Here is a 23310-nt window from a genome sequence, read left to right as displayed (position 1 = left end):
TACAGGTGCAAAGCTGACAGTGATGAAGACTCAAATCAGGACACCATGACAACAAACTCTGGGGAAATAGTGCAAACAGGAAAACAGAGCCAAACTGAGTGAAACTGTGACAAATATAATATAATATAATATAATATAATATAATATAATATAATATAATATAATATAATATAATATAATATAATATAATATAATATAATAATACAATATAATATAATATAATATAATATAATATAATATAATATAATAACGCGGTTTTATTTTGTTAAGCCTATTCAAAAAAGTTTTAGCCAATTAATAGTAAAATTCCACGTTATTGATATTATCAATTATTGTTTGTAATATATAACAAATATAACAAAAATTTGTTAAAAACTATAGAGCTTAATAAAACATTTTGTATAAATCTTAAACTATAATATATTTTCATTTTTAATTTCTGAATACGAATCACATAGCCTTAACTAAATGGTCCATTCCCTTGATCCATTAAGATTTTTTACTAGGCTAAATGTTTTATTAAAATATAGTTAGCTTTTTTTTTTTTTTACTCATTTAATTATTTTTGTATATGAATAATATGTAACTTATTCAATTCATTTTATTGGAATTTTACAATGAATTGAAATGCGTAAATCTAGAAAAAATACAAACATTTTTGAGCGCATGTAGCCTATGTAGGCTACTTATTTACAGTAGAAGAAGCTGTTTGTAATTACATATAGTTCTTCATTCACTAATCATTTGTTATAACGACAGCCTATGTGACAAGCATAATGTAAAGTGTTGTGCCGTCACGCTCTATTTTTGCTGTGACTTTGTCATACAGGGCTGGTGAGCGCACAGTTTACAAATGAGAGGACTTTCACCCCGCCCACTTACTCCGATAGTCCAGAAATAAGTGTGTCTCAACTGGCCAATCACAGACTGTCTCATTTATTTCCACCAATCTGATCTATGATAGATATCCTTCAGAATTAGAAAACTAGTTCGTCATACTCCAGTTTACAGCATGACATCAGTGTGATGTAATCCCAGGGGTCCTGGGTGCATTTAAGCCCCCTTCATTCACCCTCTCTTCATTTCAAACTGAGTTTCACTCCTGCGAACTGTGGATCAGCAAAAGTGACTTTTTCATTTGTCATAAAGTGATATTCTTCAAACGCGAAGTGTCCATTAAGAAGAAGCGACTACATTTGACAGGGCACTGAGAATTAAAAACGGGGACTGGCCGCCTTGTAAACCGTAAATCGGATAATCTATCATCGTCTTGACAGAAGATCACTTTTCACAAGTAGGCTATATGTGAAAGTCTGTCTGTTTTTTTTTTTGTGTGTGTGTTTTTTACTTCATCCAAGTTTTGATCTGTTTAACAGCGAGCGCGCCTCTGACACTCTCCCGCAAAAGTGACGAGCTGTGAATTTCTTGCATTAGAAGTATAAAAGGAAGAGTCCATCATGAGCAATCACACACATTTAGACGATCTGCCGCCTCAATACTACCAGGGCACGGACCTTGGGGAAGAGGAAGAGGAAGAGATGCCAGCAACAGAGAAAGATCTGGCCGAGGACGCGCCGTGGAAGAAGATCCAGCAGAACACCTTCACAAGATGGTGCAATGAACACCTCAAATGCGTCAATAAGGGCATCACTGACCTCCAGAAAGACCTGGCCGATGGGCTCAAACTCATCGGGCTTCTAGAGGTCCTCAGTCAGAAGAAAATGTATAGAAAGCATAACGTCAGACCAAACTTCAGACAAATGAAACTGGAGAACGTGTCGGTGGCGCTGGAGTTTCTGGACAGAGAGCGAATCAAATTAGTGTCAATAGGTAAGTTCTGATTTAACTAGCCTAGTTAGACAGGAAAACACTTAAAGTTAAATACGTTTCTGTTTTTATATTTAAGTTCTATATCATTGTATTGACACAAACATTTAGTTAACACTTTAGATTTGAGAACCCATAGTCACTATTATCTAGGATTTTCCATAAATTAACTCCTAATTGCTTATTGATAGTAAGCAAGGTTGTGGTAGTGGTTATGTTTAGGTATTGGTTAAAGGATCTAGAATACGATCACGCAGAATAAGGCATTAATATGTGCTTTGTAAGTACTAAACGTCCATATGCTAGTAATATGCAAGCTAAAAAGTGAATAGTGAATATGTGTTCCATTATCTAAAGTGTCACTTACCAACATTTCTATTTAAACTTCAGCAAAGATCGTCCCAGTGTAGGAACAGATCCTTAATTTAACAATTTCACATGGTTGATGTTTAACAAAAATTTGTAGCCTACTTTACTTATTAATAAATGTGAATTATTCTTAAATTATTATTTGTTAATCACTTATTAATAGAAGTGAAGTTAGCATGCAAATGTAGTTGATATTACTGCTGTTTTTGTATCTCTGGTAAAGTTGACTGCCAAACCTCTCTCTCACACACAAGCCTACCCGTAAACATTATCAGCATTCAGATGCTCACTTCTTTACCTATCTAAAGTTCGGGTGTCAGGTCAGAGTCTGGGTGTAGTATTTCAGCACCATGTACACATTGATCTGTCAGTGAAATGGAAAATAGTTCTAAAGGGCCACAGCATGTTTGTTATATTTTTTATAAGGTGAAAGGTTACATTGATCTGTCTCTAGACATGCTGTAAAAACTTGTTGGAGTATTAATGAATACAGAGTAAATACTGCAGTTACATCACTGTAGGATTGCAGTTTATTGGTCAATGTTTAGAGCTGCTTTTGATAGATAAAGAACTGACTTTGTGTAAACCAGTTGTGTGAAGTTGTTTAGGAGACTTGACTACGTAAAGGGTTAATTCACTCACAAATGTATGTTTTTTTTTACTCACCCTCATGTTGTTTCAAACCTGTAAGACTTTTGTTCATCTTCGGAACACTAATGAAAATATTTTAATGAAACTGAGAGCTTTCTGTCCCTCCATTGACAGCTACGCAACTACCAATTTGACGCTTCAAAAAGTTCATAAAGAGATCGTAAAACTAATCCAAATGAATTGAGCAGTTTAGTCCAATTTCTTTTGAAGAGACACGATCGCTTTATATGATGAACAGATTGAATTTAAGCTTTTATTCACATGTAAAAATTGATCAGTGAAAACGTAAACAGAAGCTCAACTGCACTTGCCTGGACATGTGAGAACAAACCTCATTGTTTTTTTGCAGAAGCTCAAACGTTGATGCGTAACAAGAGAATGAACCTCATTGTTACTCGCACGTCAATCAAACATGCTTCAGCCTACATTTACTATAACTGATGTGTTAGTTGATGAATGTTTATATGTGAATAAAAGCTTAAATTAAATATGTTCGTCATATAAAGCGATCTTGTCTCTTCAGAAATGTAAGACTAAAACACTTAATTCATATTGATTAGTTCTATGTTCTCTTTATTAACTTTTTGAAGCATCAAAGTGGTAGTTGCATGGACTGTCAATGGAGGGACATAAATCTCTCAGATTTCATTCAAACATCTTGACAGAATGTTTATTTTTGGGTGAACTAAGCCTTTAACAGCCTGCAGTGTTATTTCTGAGATGCTAAATGTAAAAAATCAGTTTTCTTGTGATTGTCTTTGACCTGTGTAGACAGCAAAGCCATTGTAGATGGGAACCTGAAACTGATTCTGGGTCTCATATGGACACTCATTCTCCATTATTCCATCTCCATGCCCATGTGGGATGATGAGGATGATGAAGAGGTTAAGAAACTCACTCCCAAACAAAGATTGCTGGGATGGATTCAGAACAAGGTTCCAGAGCTACCTATAAACAACTTTAACAAAGACTGGAGGGATGGCAAGGCCCTTGGTGCTCTCGTGGACAACTGTGCCCCTGGTAAGTACACATTCTGACATTATCAGGTGTAGCTGTTTTCTTAATTTGACTTTGGCCATTTGTGTTTGGGTGAGGAAGTCCTGGTTAACAATCACATTTGTCCAGAGATTTCAGGTTCTCACGCTATATTCAATGCTTTGACCAATTTGATGGTTAACTTATTTTTTGATTTTTTAGACAAAAGGGCAAGAACACAAGATAATTAATTGTCATAAATAGAATTGATTGAGTTTCAGTGCCAATATAAAACGACACTGCCAATATAATTCAGTGCCAATATACAACGTACTTTACATTAAGTAATGTAATCAAATCATTAAATAGGAAATTAGTATATACAGTCTTAATAAAATTCTGAATAGTTTTGTGTGACTATCCTCCTTCCCCCCTTTCCTTTTAGAGAGCTTAACCCATTTTATTGTCATTAGGAAGAGAAATAATAACATGGCAATAATAATAAATAAAAAAAAGTAAAAAGTAAAAAACTAAATCATGACCTACTTCCTGCGCCATTCTTTGCTCACATGGAGCCGTACTTAGGAGAGGGATAGTGAAGTAAAGTGTTTACTTCAGTGTAGTTGATATGAAACAGTCCCTGTGAGACAGTCATGACCATACAGGGTGTTGCTGGCTTTTGACAAATCACAGCATTACCATTATCATTTTATATTTTGGATACATTATATGTTTCTTTTGACATTTTTAATAAACAATTTATAAAGAACATACCAAGTTTATGGGAGGCCTGATAACATAACTGATTTATAAATGTAGGTCATTATTGTTTCAATAAAATGTTTCCTTTACTTTTTAAGTATAGTTTGTGGCTTACGACCTCATTAAATGAAGAAGTGAAATTATTCACTCATACCAATTTAACTCTTTCTGTAGGTCTGTGCCCTGACTGGCAAAAATGGGACCCCAACCAGCCTGTTGCAAATGCTCGTGAGGCCATGCAGCAGGCGGATGACTGGCTTGGTGTGCCACAGGTGAACATCCACTCAACATTAACACCACTTGTTTATCCAATGAATTTTATACTCTACTTGAAAGTATAAAAGGAAGTCATAAGGAAGGTAGTGTCTAGGCATGGGTTTGTGTAAAATGTTAGTGTTTTCAGCACTTTGACACATAGTGGGTGCATGCTCCGTCATCCTCATGGGATAAGTGTGAGATTCCATGGATGGTGTAGCATGTGTGTCATAAATTCTTGAGGCTAAATTCCCTGCTGACTGTTGAGGGGATGTGGGAGGGGTCTGGCTCCTGGTAAATCCTGCTGGCTTGTTGAAGGCCGCTCTCAAACCTCGGCACTCTGTGGATAAATATAGTATCTGAAGAGATTGCCACCACCTTGTGATGGTAGAACAAATGTGATGGTGAAAAAAGAAATGCTGGAAGGGTGTGGCTTCTTTTTCCAATGTTTATGTCATCATAAACAGGCTTTCTGACTAGTTCACTAGTTACTTCTCCAATGGAAATTTGGTGTAATATTTTTTTTCTGAGCACATACATATGGAACTTGAAAGCAGTTATTAGTTAATGAGGCCCTGTATACTTAATTCTTAATTCATCTGACATGTATGCATTTTTGATCTCTAGGTGATAGCTCCAGAGGAAATTGTGGATCCGGATGTGGATGAGCATTCAGTGATGACATACCTCTCTCAATTTCCCAAAGCTAAACTGAAGCCTGGAGCCCCTCTTAAGCCAAAGCAGCTGCACCCCAAAAAAGCCAAGGCCTATGGACCAGGTGAGCAAACAAAGGCTTATACTGTACTCCAAGTTCAGTTGAAACATCACGAAAAATGTTTGTCACAAACACTAATAATGAGTTTTTGAGCCACACATACAGATTTAGTAAAAGGAATTTTAAAATAAGGGCTATTTATGCTGGATTTGCGTACTTTGCATACAATCAAGTATTCAATATGTACATTCTGAGTATTGCTGTTGTTGAAAGACTTAATATGTATGACAGTTCATTTTTATTTTTATGAAAACAGGTATTGAGCCTCAGGGGAACATGGTTTTGAAGCCAGCTGTATTTACTGTAGAAACACTGGAGGCTGGACTTGGTGAAGTGATTGTATATGTAGAGGACCCAGAGGGTCACACTGAGGAGGTGAGAAGTGACAGATATATTTCTCTAACATTCTGTAACTGTTGCATCAATGTGAAACAAACCATTTTAAACTAAAATCTATCTTTTAATTTTCCTAAAATTAAGGCTAAAGTTGTCGCCAACAATGACAAGAAAAGGACATTCTCTGTCACTTATGTGCCCAAGGTTGAGGGACCCCACAAGGTATGCATTAGTACAAAAACATAGTTGGTTGTACAGTGTCCATTTGAGGATATAAACTGGTTTGCTTCCAGTTGCATGGTTGTTTATTTATTCTATTATATCACAGGTGAAGGTACTCTTTGCTGGTCAGGACATTGATAAGAGCCCCTTCATGGTGAATGTGGCAAAGGCTCTGGGGGATCCCAGCAAAGTTCAGGCTCGAGGACCAGGACTTGAGGCAGTTGGCAATGTGGCCCATAAACCTACTTATTTTGACATCTATACTGCAGGTGAGCAGAATGCACAAAATGTGTTTTGGAAGAGGTTTTTCTATATGAAGTTGCTCTCACGGTTCTGTCTCACTCATTTCAGGTGCTGGGGCTGGAGATGTTAGCGTGGTCATTGTTGACCCTCAGAATAAAAACAACACTGTGGAAGTTCTTCTAGAAAACAAGGGTGATAACATGTTCCGTTGCACCTACAAACCCCTTCAGGAGGGGCCGCACACCATCCATGTGACCTTTGCTGGGCAGCCCATACCCAACAGCCCCTTTAAAGTGAACATCTCCGAGGGTAAACATCTGATAATTTTCTTTTCTTATATATCTTGTTGAATTAATCAAATGTCTTTAAATGTGTCAGCCATACTGGAACAGTGAGCAACAAAGAAAGTCAAAGAATCTCCCTCCCACACCAAAAACACAATTGTTTATTTTGTAGCACACCCTAAACCTTCTGCTGTTCCCATGAAGCTGATACCCCCTCATAAAAAGAAAGGTGCGCAAACCTCTGCGGGCTAAAGCTTAGCTTCTTGCTTGTTCGCAGCAGCTTAATTCCTACCATACATCAAAACACCTACTTTGAGGCATGGTAGGAAAAGAGCAATACCAAAGTTATGTGTTTGAATTGGAGGAACACATGAACTTACATAATATTTGTATGAGTGTCATGTTGAAAAAAGATTTTAAATTGATTTTATACATCTTTATAAAAGCAAAACATTTTGTAATACTGTCAGTTTGGATGTTTATAAAATGACCATTCTAGCAATCTGTCACTGTAATACTGGTATGTTTTTTGTATTGTATTTTGTGAATATCCTATTGTATTCTATGAATGTCCTATATTTTATTCTTATCATAAATGACTTGTCCAGTTTTCCTGTTTGTCATCAGAGCAACTGACCAGAAGCACAGCACCTCGCTTGATCTTACTAACACTGCTTCAGTCTGTGCATTTAAAAAAGTTGGGGACATTTTATAATATGTTTATTTTGTTTCTTTTTCCCCATCAGCCAGCAATGCCAATGCCTGCCGTGCAGCTGGCCGGGGACTGCAGCCTAACGGCGTTCGGGTTAAGGAGGTGGCGGATTTCACAGTTTTTACCAAAGGAGCAGGAACTGGAGAGTTGAAGGTCTCTGTGAAAGGGCCAGGTGAGTCATTTATAAACTTTCTTTCTTTCTGGGGTATATTGTGGGGATTATTTTACTGTTAAAACTGAACACTTGTATTCTGAAAAACTTGTATTCTAACGCAATTACCTTTCCAAAAAAAACAAAACAAAAAAAACAAGTAAATGTACTACATAGTACAATCAGATGTGTTACATTTTCTTACTTACACTTTCTTACTTGGCTAGATACTTTGACTATTAATTGTGTACACTTTGACTACATAATGAATTCATTTTACGTCCTTGCTGTAATTCTTAGTCTCTACATTTAGAAACATTTAGAGTATTCTATGCATATGTTTTCAGGAGGAGTAGAGGTTCCTGTGAAAGTACGTGATGTTGGTGATGGAGAGTTCAAGTGTGATTATTGCCCTGTTAAGCCTGGAAAATATACTGTAAACATCACATGGGGAGGCCAACCTATCCCACGCAGGTGAGAGCTAGTTGTACATCTTAGTTAACCACCGTAATGCAAATATAAACACCTTCCTCTAGGTCGCCATGATTTTGCCAAGCAAGATATATTCCTGGATCAACATTCCTGTCCAAAAACATTGTCCTAACCCTATCCCTACCCTTAACCCTAACCCTGCCCATAACTTATCCCTAAAATCAGAGGGAAATGACAGATGAATAAGAATGGTGTAGAAGGCCCTTCCCCTTTTTGTAAGCCTAAACTTGACATTAACTGTAAACGTATCCCTCAAATCTGATTGATTGATTAAAATGTTTTTTCAGGATTTATCAAGGAACATGTTTTACTTGGTGAAATCACTTTCACCCCTTCCTCTGTGTCAAAGTTTCCTCTATTATATTTTATGTTCAATCTCAGCACTGTTTAAAATGTGATTATTTTAGCCCATTTGAAGTGGAAGTCAGCAAGGAAGCTGGACCGCAAAAGGTGCGGGCTTGGGGTCCTGGCTTGAAGACTGGAATGGTTGGAAAGTCAGCTGACTTTGTTGTTGAGGCCATTGGAACAGAAGTAGGAACTCTAGGTGGGTAATTCTACATAAGGAAGACAATAATTAAGATACTTTCTTTTATGTGTCCAGCAAATTTTTACATACCATCTCTTTTCTTTAAAGGGTTTTCAATTGAGGGACCTTCTCAAGCAAAGATAGAGTGTGATGATAAAGGTGACGGTTCCTGTGATGTGCGTTACTGGCCCACCGAACCCGGAGATTATGCAGTTCATGTCATCTGTGATGATGAAGATATCAAAGACAGCCCATTCATGGCCCATATCCTTCCAGCAGCTAATGATATCTTCCCTGAGAAGGTGGTTTACACATGGAAACAATAATCAAAAGTAATCTCTGATTTTTTTTTGTCAGTGTCAGTGTTATTGATCTGATGAATCTCATGTGCAGGTCAAAGCATTTGGGCCAGGCCTGGAGCCCACCGGAATTATTGTCAACAAATCAACACAATTCACTGTAGATGCTCGAGAAGCTGGCAAAGGCAGTCTGAAGATCTATGCTCAGGTTTAATATCTTTAATATTCTCAGTGCTTTGCTTTGGCAATGATTGTAGACTAATGCTAAGCATTAGTCCTGCCAGTAGAATCAGTGTTAAAGGGTAACAGATGGCAAAGACACATATATGCAAACGTGAATTCTTATATTTCTGCAAACTTTCTTCTAGGATGCTGAGGGCTGTGTGATTGACATTCAAATTACTGATAAGGGAGATGGCACTTTTGTTTGTATGTATGTTCCTACCAAGCCAGTGAAGCACACCATCATATTAACCTGGGGGGAGGTCAACGTACCCAAGAGTCCCTTCAGAGTGAGTATTCCCAGTGCAGTATTTCGGTTTGTATTATTATGTGTTGTAAAAGCACCATAAGTTGAGTCACTGTTTTCTTTGAGATTTCGCTTTGTTTTTTGCACATCATTGCTGATTTTATAGTCCATTGCTTAAAACTTTGTTTTTAAAGGTTCTTGTTGGTGAAGGCTGTCATCCTGACAAAGTGAAGGTCTATGGGCCTGGAGTTGAGAAAACTGGCCTAAAGGCAGATGAGCCCACCTACTTCACTGTCGACTGCAGTAAAGCTGGCCAAGGTTTGCATAATGAGTTTGTTTTTTCATTATATGACACTGTAAAAAGGTTTGAATGTGGCTAACCATTCTGACTATATCTTAGGTGATATTAGCATTGGCATCAAATGTGCCCCAGGTGTGGTGGGTCCAGCAGAGGCAGATATCGATTTTGACATCATTAAAAATGACAATGACACCTTCACTGTCAAGTACACACCCCCTGGCCCTGGCCGTTACACAATCATGGTGCTTTTTGCAGATCAGGTAAAGCACTGAACAAACTTCTTGCTTCTTGCCTGCACCCAACTGCACACTAATGCTAAGTGAACATATCAAACTATTCTCTGCTTATAACAGGAAATCCCCAGCAGCCCATTCAAAGTCAAGGTGGATCCGTCTCATGATGCTGGTAAAGTCAGAGCTGAAGGTCCTGGACTGAACAAGACAGGTGGGTGTAAGCCGCAACATTAAGACCTTAAGCCACAGAGAAATTAATTTTAATTGACACAACTCTGCTTTACAGGCATTCAAGTGGATATTCCAACCCATTTCACCATCTTCACAAAGGGAGCAGGAAAGGCAAAACCAGATGTGCAGTTCAAAACTGCTTTTAAAGGAAACGCTGTTAAAGATTTTGAGATCATTGATAATCATGATTACTCCTACACTGTGAAGTACACTGCTCTTCATCAGGTCAGGGGTCACTATCATCTATTCCATGTCTTTTTTGCTTTGAACATGAATATTATTAAGATTGGAAAGGTTATGTGTCACCAGCAATAAATGCTTAATCTTCTGCAAATTAGGGTGAGATGGCTATCATGGTCACACATGGTGGGGATCCTGTTCCCAAAAGCCCTTTCAAAGTCACAGTTGCCCCTTCACTCGATCTTGGCAAAGTCAAAGTTCAAGGCCTAAATGAAAGTAAGCACTTTAACTCAACAGTTAAACCACTTATGCCAAAGTAATTTACAACCTGAACTATCAACTGTAAATGCATACTGCTCTCATGCTTACTAAACTGCTGTATGTGTTGCAGAAGTGGAAGTTGGAAAGGACCAAGAGTTTATTGTTAGCACAAAAGGGGCAGGTGGACAGGGTATGGTACAAGTGAGCATAACCTCACCCTCTGGTAGACCAATACCTTGTAAGTTGGAATCAGACAAGACAAAAGAGGCCACTTGTGTGAAATACATCCCACCTGAGGAGGGTCATTACAAGGTGGACATCAGCTATGATGGGAACCCTGTTCCAGGAAGTCCCTTTTCTGTGGAGGGACTCATGCCTGCCGATCCTTCCAAAGTAAGAGCACAGCCTATTGGAAATAAAAGGTCTCGTGACTTTGTAAAATTATTGTGTGAGCTCTATAATTTAATGTTACTGGATTTCCCACTAGGTTCGTGCCTATGGACCAGGACTTAAGGGTGGTATTGTGGGTCAGCCTGCACCGTTCACTATAGACACAAAAGGGGCAGGTGCTGGTGGTCTGGGTCTAACATTGGAAGGCCCCTGTGAGGCGAAGATTGAGTGCCAAGACAACGGTGATGGAACCTGCTCTGTTTTCTACTTGCCCACAGAGGCTGGTGACTACAACATCAATATCCTATTTGGGGAGGCTCATATCCCTGGCTCTCCTTTTAAAGCTGCTGTCAAGCCAGCTCTGGATGCTGGCAAGGTTATAGTAAGTGGACCAGGACTAGAGAGGGCTAAAGCTGGTGAGGTGGCCAGTTTCACAGTGGACTGCAGTAGAGCCGGAGAGGCTGAACTCACCATTGAGATTGTGTCAGATTCAGGGGCTCAAGCTGAAGTTTGTATTAAAAAGAACAGTGATGGAACATTCTCTGTCACCTACACCCCACTCTTTCATGGGGCACACACCATCACAATTAAATATGGAGGCCAGCAGGTGCCCAAGAGCCCCATACATGTTCTGGTGGAGCCGTCAGTGGACACGAGTGGGATTAAAGTGTATGGACCTGGAGTCGAGCCAAGAGGTAATATTTAAAAATGTAAACAACAACTTTCTGTGATTAACTTTCCAACCGCAAATCAATTATACCTTATTTTCCTGTTTTTCTGTCACTTAAGGGGTCCTCAGGGAAGTGACAACACACTTCATTGTGGATGCCCGGGCCCAGACTAAGACCAAAGGAGGGAATCATGTTAAGATTCGCATCATCAATCCATCAGGCGCTAACACAGATGCATATATCACTGATAAGGGCGACGGCACATATAGAGTGGAATATACTGCTTTTGAGGATGGTATGTCACTCAAACACAGAACAAATATGTTTAAGGAAAAAAATATGTTGAAAGTGAGGGTTTTTTCAAAGGCTTTCAAAGAGTTTTAAATATTTTATATATAAATACATGTGAATGCTAAGTGAGTATTAAGTTTTTCAAATGAGATATCTTTTTAGAAAAAGATACATGTATGTATATATATTATACAATGGATTGGGTATTTCATCCCTTGTGATCCACTTTCCCACAAAGTTTAGGGGTTCCTGCAAAGGGGGGCCCCTGGAGTACATATACAGACAAGACAGGGTTTGAGAAGCTTTTAGAGCTTAGAAGCGGTACTGAATGAGAGCATATGACAGATGGAGAGGGAGTTTATAAATAGGAAATGCATTGTAAAAAGAGATCATTAAATAGTTGTGTGCCTGACTTGGGCGCTCTGCACATCCGTACAGAAATACATCTTATATTAATACCAATGACAGCTGCAGTTCAAACAGAGCCTATTACAAATACTTTCTAGAAACACTACAAAACTATATGCTGTCAAACTCTGAAGGTTCTTTCTTATTTTATAGATGCAATTATAAACTAAATAAAATAATATTAAATAATATGTGTAAGACAGCTATATGTAGCCTATGAAGTTGGATTGGCATAAAGCTGAGTTCTTCAAATGAAAGTAATTCTTTGTTTTGTGTAGGTTTGCACCTGATCGAGGTCTTTTATGATGATGTTGCTGTTCCTAAGAGCCCCTTTAAGGTGTCAGTTGTAGAAGGTTGTGACCCAACACGTGTTCGAGCTTATGGTCCAGGCCTGGAAGGTGGGCTAGTTAACAAACCCAACTGCTTCACAGTGGAGACAAGGTATGGACTATGTATGCAAATACTGTAGCATCATTGATGCCCTAAAAGAAACTCATAGTTGCTTTAAAGCTCGATTAGATGTGGGAAATTAACATCTAATTGTACATCCATGTTTATTTTAAAGGGGTGCTGGGACAGGTGGTTTGGGTTTGACCATTGAAGGAGCATCAGAATCCAAAATGTTCTGTAAGGACAACAAAGATGGTAGTTGCAGTGTTGAATATATGCCTTTCACTGCTGGAGACTATGATGTCAATATCACTTATGGAGGCCAGCCTATTCCAGGTGAATATATATCTATCTAATTATTATCTATCTAATTACCTATAAAGATGTTAACTACCAATACTAGATAAATACCTTAACTAGATTCTCTATATAATTTTTAATTTAAATTGTATAGTTCTATAATTACTTCATATTTGGGGTTTTTGTTCTCAGGCAGTCCATTTCGGGTGCTGGTTAAGGATGTGGTGGATGTCAGTAAGGTGAAGTGCTCAGGTCCTGGACTTGCTAACAGAGTTACAGCACATGTTCCACAAACCTTCACTGTGGACAGTAGCAAAGCAGGACTGGCTCCTCTAGAGGTCCAGCTGTATGGACCAAAAGGTACAAAACATGAACCCCTGCAGTCCATTACAAATATGCTCTGATCCAGTCTAACACTAAATAACTTGTTTAAATGTACTTCTACACTGTAGAAGAATTGCTGAATTCGAAGTATGAGTAGTATACTAGTATGCAGTTCTGAATTCAGTTGATATGTTCCATACTTGCCATACTTGATACATGAAATCTTGAACATGTTCTGTCTTACAGGAACTCTTGAGCCTGTTGTTGTTAAAAACAACCGAGATGGAACGCATACTGTCAACTACACCCCTGCGCAGGAGGGGCCACACACAGTGTCTGTCAAATACGCCAACCAAGAAGTACCTGGCAGGTAAGATCTTAAAGTCATGCATTTTAGACTGTTTAATTGTTACCATATGACAATAATGTGACTTGAAGACATAATTTGCATCTCTTTTGTTTTGTGGTTGTAAACAGTCCATTCAAAGTCAATTCAGCCCCCTCACACGATGCCAGTAAGGTGCGGGCTAGCGGACCTGGTCTGGACACTAAAGGAGTTGCTGCCAGTCTACCAGTGGAGTTTACCATTGATGCTCGCGATGCAGGGAAAGGCCTTCTGACAGTTCAAATCCTTGTGAGCACATTTATATATATACATATATAAATATAAAAAACCTCAAAATAAGGCATATATTACCAGAGCAGGGCATTTAAACGTTGTGTTCTATTTAGGATCCAGAGGGAAAGCCGAAAAAAGCCAGCATTCAAGACAACAGAGATGGAACTTACACTGTATCTTATGTGCCAGATATGACTGGCCGCTACACCATAACCATTAAGTATGGTGGAGATAACATTCCATTCTCACCTTACAATATCCAAGCCTTACCAACTGGTGATGCCAGCAAGTGTCTGCTCACAGGTATTCTTTCCATTTTGGTGCTTGGTGTTTTGTGCTTTCTTTTCGTAACTCTTGTTTTTACTGATTTTCATTTCATTTTTGCTTGCTTTTTATTTTCAGTGTCTATTGGAGGACATGGTGTTGGTAAGGAATCAGAAAATTAATTTTAAATATTTTTATGAATTATTGTATAGTGATATATTCTATAATTAAATATTCTACCATTATAAATATTTTACCATTACACCAAGTAATATGGTTCTATAATTAAGTTATTCGGTTTTTAACAATATTGTTATTTGAGCAGAAAGCCTTGGGCCCAATATTAAGATGGCAGAAGAGACATTCATCACTGTGGATGCCAAGGCTGCTGGAAAAGGGAAGGTGACATGTACAGTTCTGACCCCAAATGGCCTTGAGCTGGATATGGATGTTACAGAAAATCCAGATGGCACCTTCGACATATATTATACTGCACCCGAGCCGGGAAAATATGTCATCACAATCCGCTTCGGAGGGCAACATATTCCTAAAAGCCCTTTTCAAGTCATGGTGAGTGATATTACTGAACAGGTGTGTTGAACTGCGTATCACTGGCCTGATAAACCAATTATAGATCTATTGATATCAATACCAGGGACATTACAACAGAATGGATAAAATATTCAGTACTGCAGTGACAGTGAGCAGGCCACTGTTTGAAATCATTGTTGCTTGTCTTTCTTATGCTATCTCAGGCTACAGATCAGCCTGTTGCACCGAGAGACGACACAAAACCCATGTTTCAACCCCTGAACTTAGTTATCCCATTCACTGTCCAGCAAGGAGAGCTCAGTGGTAACATCTTTAATCATGTTAATTTAGAGCAAAAATCGTACTACTTTTGTGTGCTGTTGTTAGAAGTATCCCACCTCTGTTTTATTTGCAGGCGAGGTGCGTATGCCCTCTGGTAAGACAGCTCGTCCCTTCATCAGGGACAACAAAGATGGAACAGTCACAGTGCAATTTCAGCCTACAGAGAGAGGCCTGCATGAAATGGACATAAAGTATGATGGCAACCACATCCCAGGTTGGACCCCCTTTTCACATTATGTGCGAAATGGCCCAAAAAAACATTTGGACACTCAAGATGTACTTAAAATAAAATAAAAATAACTTTTATTTGATAATATCAAACTCATTTGCAATTGCAAACACACAATGCTAGTAGAGAGTTTCGCTTTTCTGCTTAATTTAAGTAATTTAAGATGTCAGTGAAATAATACACTGCGTTATGTAGTTTACAGAATCACAGCTTCAATGCAAATATGTTCACAGGAAGTCCTTTGCAGTTCTATGTAGATGTAATGAACAGTGGGATGGTGACAGCCTATGGACCTGGTTTGTGTCATGGGATAATCAATAAACTGGCCACTTTTACGGTTGTTACCAAGAATGCTGGACAAGGTACATAAAGGTGTTTGCAGCAAAGCAAATATATAAATATATTTTTAATAAAAAGTGTGCCAAATAGTCCATTTTGTTTGCCCTTCACAGGTGGTTTGTCCCTTGCTGTAGAGGGTCCATCTAAAGCTGAAATCAGTTGTAAGGACAATAAAGATGGTACGTGCACTGTGTCCTACTTGCCCACTGCACCTGGTGATTACAACATCATTGTCAAGTTTGACAACAGCCATATTCCTGGCAGCCCCTTCACTGCAAAAATTACTGGTACGATAAGAAATGTGTCACTTGTGTTTATGCTTAAAAATAACTGAACTCTTGCCATCCTTACCTGTAATATGTCTGTTTGTGTAGGTGATGATTCACTCCGAAGGTCTCAGATGAACGTTGGCACAGCGGCAGATGTCTCACTGAAGATCACTGAAACAGACCTGAGCTATCTGACAGCTAGCATCAAAGCTCCATCAGGAAAGGACGAACCTTGCCTACTGAAGAGGTTGCCCAACCAGCACATTGGTAAGCACAAGAGGCCATCAAATGTTTTCTGCGTGTACTAGATTGGCTTTGATTAATCTCTGCTCCCCTTGCTTCACCAGGTCTCTCCTTCACCCCAAAGGAAGTGGGGGAGCATGAGGTCAGCGTGAGGAAGAGTGGGAAACATGTGAACAACAGCCCTTTTAAGATTATGGTAGGACCAACTGAAATCGGAGAGGCCAGCAGAGTCAAGGCTTTTGGTAAAGGTTTGGTTGAAGCTCATACCTTTGAAGTGGCAGAGTTCTTTGTGGACACCAGAAATGCTGGTATGTTCTTACAGTTTTTTTTCTTTTTCTTTTCTGTTATGAGCTTTTGAACTTGCATGATTTGTCTATGTATGATTTCAAATTCAAACCAAATTCAAACCACCTAATTTAATTTATTTCCACGGTGTCTTGATTCAAAGGATATGGAGGTCTTGGATTGTCCATCGAGGGTCCAAGTAAAGTGGATATCAATTGTGAGGATGTGGAAGATGGAACATGTAAAGTGACATATTGCCCCACTGAACCAGGCAACTACATCATCAACATCAAGTTTGCAGACAAACATATACCAGGTTACTTTTTCAGTGTTTCTTTACAGTGATATGCTCATGTAGGCTGGCAGTCCATTACGGCAGAGATTTGTAACATTTTGTTTGCTCGCACCACTCCGTAGGAAGTCCTTTTACAGTGAAGATAACAGGAGAAGGAAGGATGAAGGAGAGTATAACAAGGAAAAGGCAAGCTGCCTCTATTGCTTCAGTGGGCAGCGCATGTGACCTAAACCTTAAAATTCCAGGTAAAAACAAATACCAATAAATTAGATTGTGAGAGTTAGAATACAATTAACTGTGACAGTATTAGCCAAGGTGTCTGAAATCTGATTTATTTTTTACTTAGGAAATTGGTTTCAGATGATGTCAGCACAGGAGCGCTTAACTCGTACCTTCACACGCAGTAGCCACACTTACACACGCACAGAACGCACAGAAATCAGCAAGTCACATGGTGGTGAGACTAAGCGGGAAGTACACGTAGAGGAGAGCACAGAGCTTGGCGGCGACCCTTTCAGAGATGTATTTGGATCCTTCCTGGGAAGAGAAAGACTGGGAAGCTTTGGTACAGTTCGGCAAGAGGGTAAATCTTTATTATGATGTACCACCACCACCAAAAAAACACCACCGCCTATAGTTCTTGTTTCATCGTTTCCTTTACTTGTTCTCCCCTTTCCAGGTGACACAGGGATCCAGGGAATGACAGCCCAGGTGACCAGCCCTGGTGGAAACGTAACAGATGCAGAGATTGTTGATAGCGGGAACAGTACCTACAGAGTCCGCTTTGTACCTGTCGAAATGGGTTCTCACACTGTCAACGTCAAATACAGGGGTGAGCATGTCCCTGGAAGCCCCTTCCAGTTTACAGTCGGGCCTCTCGGAGAAGGAGGTTCCCACAAGGTCCGGGCTGGAGGCACAGGCCTAGAGAGAGCTGTTGCAAAAGTTCCTGGTATGTTTTAAACAAATTGTTTTCTTCTTATTTTTGTAATGATAGAGATGTGTATACATTTTTTTCTTTAATTTACTGCATCTCTCTTTTCATTACGCTCTGATAGCTGAATTCAGTATTTGGACAAGAGAGGCTGGAGCAGGCGGTCTGTCTATTGCTATAGAGGGGCCAAGCAAGGCTGAAATCTCCTTTGAAGACAGAAAAGATGGATCCTGTGGTGTTATTTACATTGTGCAAGAGCCAGGTAAGATTTACAAAAAAGTTGCTATGATTTGAGTTACAATCAGATAGCAAAATCAGTTGAAATCATTGCATTCTCATTCCCCATTTCTCCTCTCAGGTGACTATGAAGTTTCCATCAAGTTCAATAATGAACATATCCCAGATAGCCCCTTCATTGTTCCTGTTGCCACATTGTCTGATGATGCACGTCGACTTACTGTTACAAGCCTTCAGGTAAGCTCAAGTCACAGCTAGCCTGTACCTTACAAAACAATAAGGAACAATGAGGGATATTATATAACATGCACTGACTGAACACATGGTAGTAACTATACAGCAACAGTGAAATAAACGCTTGCCAGAACAACTCTTTGAGTCATGGCTCAGCTATTTTTGTGCTCGAAATGTAATTCGACTCCATGTCTGTCCAGGGCCATACTATATTTTTATTGAGCAAGGATTAAGTGTTCTTAAGTGTGCTCTATCTATCTATCTATCTATCTATCTATCTATCTATCTATCTATCTATCTATCTATCTATCTATCTATCTATCTATCTATCTATCTATCTATCTATCTATCTATCTATCTATCTATCTATCTATCTATCTATCTATCTGAGCATTTTGGAGTCAGAAATCAAACTGTCATTCCTCTTTTCATTTGCAGGAGAAGGATTTGAAGGTTAATCAGGAAGCCTCATTTGCGGTTCAGAGGAATGGGGCGAGGGGTGTCATAGATGCTAAAGTACATGCACCCTCTGGTGTAGTAGAGGAGTGTTATGTCACTGAACTGGATAGCGGTGAGTTGTAGACTTGTTTATGTTTTGTCTTACAGTTTTTCTCAGTCGCTTTGGTGCATTTCTCACATCACTATTTACATTTGCACAACAGTTAATGCCGTTCTCAAAACAATTAGTACAAACTGCAAAACCTAGTTGATAACCTGCAAAAGCGTGTCACTTGCTCAAAATGGATAGCTCATTCCTCAAAAGCAAGTATTTATGTCAATGAAAGTGTCAGTGTCATCAAGATGAAAAGTCCTGACACCATTGTCTATGAACAAGATAGTCAAATGGCTTTGTCATGTTTTCATTATGAAAGTTTGCTCTGTAAATGTTTTCCAATGCAAAAAAAGTCAGATCTTGGTGACACTACCTGGAAATGCTCAAGACAGCACTACTATTTGCACAGCCATTTGAAAAATACAGTAAAGTTACACCTTACTGTATTTAGTGAGGTAACAGTGAGTACAAGACACTGAATATGTATGTTTCACATTTTTACTGCATATGCTCTTTGCAATTCTAATTTGTTCACAGCATTGTGCAAAAGAAAAAATACACCCTTATTTACAACAAACATAAACTCCCTTTGGGTAGAGCTGTGCACAACTGGAAACAATATTGCAGTACATATTGGATCTGAACATACAACATACATAGTACTGTAATCATTCATGCACATCCAGACATTCCTCTCTGTCTGGTATTGTTCAATTTAGGAGACATTTTCAGGAAAAAAAAAAGATTTAAAGAAATGTGTAAAATTTGCTTGACAGATTTTGACAACTAGTTCAACATTTTTGTATGCAATGACTCAAGCAATGAAATGAGGACTATTAGTTTTATATGGAATGACTATTCAGCATTCACAAGTATAGTTAATTTTGACTGACATGACATAAGCAAATGATAACGTTTTAAAACAGCAGAGAGTTGTATGAAAGCAATTGATGCATGTCCAAAAGCATTTACAATTTGTTGGAAGGAATGAGAAACTGCTACTATGATGCGCACAAATGACTAAATGTTGTGGAGGTTGAACTAACTGTTGTGCAAATGTAAATAGTGATGTGAGAAATGCACCAAAGCGACTGAGAAAAACTGTAAGAACATGACTTATTTGAAAGCATGACAACAAATAACCCAAGCCATCTTTATTGCTTTATAAAGTACAGATTGTAAAAGATGGCAAATGCTTATTGAAATGTTACTTTGTTAAATGTTAATGTTACAACCTTTAATTGTTACAACATTATAATTCCATCCTTTTCATAGACAAGAATGCAATTCGCTTCATTCCACGTGAGAATGGTGTTCATTCAATTGATGTGAAGTTCAATGGAAGCCATATCCCAGGTAGCCCATTCAGAGTCCGTGTTGGAGAAGCAGAATCTGTTGGAGATCCAGGAATGGTGTCTGCCTTTGGTCCAGGACTTGAGGGTGGACGCACAGGTATTGGTCCACTGTAATATTCTGCTTGATAAGTGCAAAAATGAGTGATATGTAATGATTAGTATTATGAAGGATTTAGCATGATGTTGCTGCAGGTGGTTTTGCTCAGTTATAAATCACCAGTAGATCCAATTTTAATATTATGTTCTTATTGTTCTGTAGGGGTTCCCTCTGAGTTTGTCGTCAACACATGCAAGGCTGGATCAGGTGCCTTATCTGTTACTATTGATGGTCCCTCAAAGGTCAAAATGGACTGCTCTGAGTGCCCAGAAGGTTACAAAGTGTCTTATACACCTATGGCACCAGGGAACTATCTTATATGCATCAAATATGGTGGCCCACAGCATATTGTTGGCAGTCCCTTCAAAGCAAAGGTTACAGGTAGGATGAACACAAATTGATTGAAATTCGTACTTTGATGTGATGGAATGTTTCCTGATTTTTGTTGTTGTTATTGGTAATTAATACATAATTATGCCACAAATCCTGCCATTGAGCTTAGATTGTATTGAACCAGGAACAGTTTTACCCTAAATAAGTCATAGGACATCCAGTGTGTTTTTTCAGCTTTGTAATATTTGCACAGTTAGAGAGTTGTGACTATGGGTTTTAACATGTCTGTCTCTTGTTGTAGGTATGCGTCTGTCTGGGGGCCACAGTTTGCATGAAACTTCATCAGTCATTGTGGAAACTGTTACCAAAACCTCTAAGATGGCCGGAGCTTACAGTTCTCTGTCCAGCTCACAGTCAACTTCAGATGCCAGTAAGGTTGTATGTCATGGTGCTGGCCTCTCCAAAGCCTTTGTGGGACAGAAGAACAATTTTTCCGTTGACTGTAGTAAAGCAGGTAAAATAAAACCAAAATTAAGTCAATGATGGTTTAGCACCAACTAAATACATAATTATACAGGGTATTTTTTCTTTTTCTTTTTTCAGGTACAAACATGCTAATGGTTGGTGTCCATGGTCCCAGAACTCCATGTGAAGACGTGGCTGTTAAACATATGGGAAACAAGCTTTACAATGTAACCTACACAGTGAAGGAGAAAGGAAACTATGTAGTTATTGTTAAATGGGGGGATGAAACTGTACCAGGAAGTCCCTTCCATGTGAGCGCTCCCTAATCACCTAAAGTCAAACCTCTAGAGTTCCTACTTCTCTGAAGAAAATCTTATTTTATGACAAAAGCTGATCTTAGAGGCCGCTGCCCTTTATTTAATGCTAACCTATTTGACACAAATGCATTTTAATACTGTGTTGGATGCCACAATGTACCATTTATTGTTAAAAGAGTGAAGAGTTTTATTTAATTAAAAAAGGAATATAGTTCAGTTTTCAAAAGCCTGTTTTGTTTAATCACCAAAAGACAAAATGTGAGTATTTTACAGAGGGAGATTTATTGTTCTTAAAGGCACTTTTGTTGGTCATGAAAAATTACAGCAAAATGGTTTTGTGTTCTGATAATTTCAACAGTGTATAGATGTATCCAGTGCTTTTATATGCTTTATAGAATGTACTTTTTGTTATCTTAACCAATTATTTAATATGCATTATTTAAAACTTAAATAAAGAATAAAACTTAAGTGTGTTGTTTTTTCCATACACACACACACACACACACACACACACACACACACACACACACATGACGACAAATTTAGCTTTTGTCCTGACATGCTCTTTTTTAAAATAATTATTCATTTTAATGTGATATCCTGTGAGCCCAGTTTGTTCATTTAAACATAGGTAAAATACATTCTATATGGCCCTCAGGTTTTGCAAAATATTGCATACTCATATTACAGTTCACAATTTCACAATTTCACAATCGCTACGACGCATTTCTTGAAACCCCTTTTCTCACAACTTTAAACACAAAACCAATTCTTCAAACTACACCTCTGACACTTCTGGCAAAAATCAAACAATCGGCTGAAAACCATTTCACCTGTATACTCAAAATCAAACAATGCTTTCAGATCACACAGCAAGTCAATATAACTGTAAAGGAGGATAGGAATTAAGTAGGAATGTCTGGCTTCTGGGCTGTCTATTAGAACACAGAGTCCAGCAGTACAGTTTTATTTGACCACTTATTAATCAACAGAGCAAATGAACAGGGAGCACATCATGGGTCCTATTGTAACGATCTAAGTGTATGGTCTAAAGCGCAGGGCGCAAGTGCACTTAGGGCGTAAAACAGGAAAAATAGTCGACGCGCGGCGCATGGTCTAAAAGGGTTGTCCCTATTCTCTTAATGAGTAATTGGTGTGTTTTGGGAGTAACGTGAAATAAATCAACCAGAGTCTCATCTACCATTCCCTTTAAAAGGGAAATATTACAGTTTTTCTCAATTGCTAAAACACATTTTCTGGAACCTTGCTCCTTTTTCTGAAAACGTTAAACACAAAACCTCATCTTCAAGCACTATTCACAAAACCTCTGACTCCTCTCGCAAAATGAAACTTTCGCCTCAGACCAGGTAACTGTGTTCAAAATCAAACACTGCTCTCAAATCATAAACAAAGTGATCAAAATGACACTATCAAGCAGTCAGTAAACAATACACCAAAAAACAGAAAACACAAAACATATAGTTCTCGAAAGATATCTATGGACTGCTATTCTGTTTGTAGACTTACCCGTGACACCTTACTGTACCATAAAAAAGTTCAGGGAGAAGTACATTTTTAATCTCAAAACAAATTTCATATTTTTCCGTCATTGTCTTTTGATGAACGAAAACATGTTCTATCATAGTAGCTCAAAACTGATCAGAAATTACTACTCTGCTGTGCTCTTTGCAAAATTTCTTTGTTCTTCCTCCTCCTTGTACCCCTATTTTTACAGTACTGTACCCTGCATCTCACAAACTTGTCCTTTGTCTCTGTGATACTGTAATTCTTGTTCTTTGTTGATATGATCCTGCAACCAGTCAAAATCTATTGAGCAGTCAGTATTGTTAACAAATGGAGAGCACAATGTTCAGGGCCATACAGTTTGTTCATTGTAAAGTATACAGCCTACAATGCAATGTACTACAGTATACAATACTAAAAGGGACAAAAATCAAAGTGCTTCTTCTTGTCTTTGGGCATCATTTGAAACAGGTTAAATCAGTTTTGAGTGGTTGTGTTCTCTATTTGTATTTGATTGTTG

At 38.5% G+C, this 23310-nt stretch overlaps 1 protein-coding gene across 2 annotated transcripts; it reads left to right on the top strand.

Moving 5' to 3' along the window:
• Positions 1–1076: 1076 nt before the first annotated feature.
• flnca (filamin C, gamma a (actin binding protein 280)) lies at positions 1077–21734 on the top strand. 2 transcript variants are annotated; one of them, XM_082159235.1, is made up of 49 exons: positions 1077–1294; positions 1377–1830; positions 3619–3867; positions 4759–4856; positions 5467–5617; positions 5871–5989; positions 6095–6172; positions 6279–6441; positions 6524–6724; positions 6872–6928; positions 7446–7583; positions 7910–8036; positions 8462–8598; positions 8689–8882; positions 8974–9087; positions 9248–9391; positions 9543–9666; positions 9749–9909; positions 10003–10093; positions 10169–10338; positions 10452–10569; positions 10685–10947; positions 11042–11639; positions 11734–11910; positions 12593–12755; positions 12880–13040; positions 13197–13364; positions 13575–13698; positions 13806–13962; positions 14061–14250; positions 14350–14373; positions 14537–14781; positions 14967–15066; positions 15158–15298; positions 15547–15675; positions 15766–15939; positions 16027–16188; positions 16269–16472; positions 16613–16765; positions 16867–16989; positions 17091–17327; positions 17424–17693; positions 17800–17937; positions 18034–18149; positions 18585–18717; positions 19975–20151; positions 20314–20532; positions 20786–20998; positions 21088–21734. In XM_082159235.1, exons 2-49 carry the CDS (start codon positions 1458–1460, stop codon positions 21273–21275), a joined length of 8154 nt encoding a protein of 2717 aa, XP_082015361.1. In that variant the 5' UTR covers positions 1077–1294; positions 1377–1457; the 3' UTR covers positions 21276–21734. The 2 variants fall into 2 exon arrangements, with proteins under 2 accessions (XP_082015361.1, XP_082015362.1); XM_082159236.1 differs by lacking the exon at positions 6872–6928.
• Positions 21735–23310: the final 1576 nt, after the last annotated feature.

This window comes from Leuciscus leuciscus, assembly GCF_965113295.1.
Source record: "Leuciscus leuciscus genome assembly, chromosome: 25".
In the NCBI taxonomy this organism is placed as follows: Eukaryota; Metazoa; Chordata; class Actinopteri; order Cypriniformes; family Leuciscidae; genus Leuciscus; species Leuciscus leuciscus.
This window is presented reverse-complemented; position numbering and strand designations above follow the sequence as displayed.

Excerpts from the sequence above, each read along its gene's own strand:
- flnca (XM_082159235.1), top strand. The coding sequence starts at position 1,458 with ATGAGCAATCACACACATTTAGACGATCTGCCGCCTCAATACTACCAG. Across the intron at positions 8,883-8,973 it reads ATGATATCTTCCCTGAGAAG|GTCAAAGCATTTGGGCCAGG; the intron begins GTGGTTTACACA and ends TCTCATGTGCAG. Across the intron at positions 14,374-14,536 it reads TATTGGAGGACATGGTGTTG|AAAGCCTTGGGCCCAATATT; the intron begins GTAAGGAATCAG and ends TTATTTGAGCAG.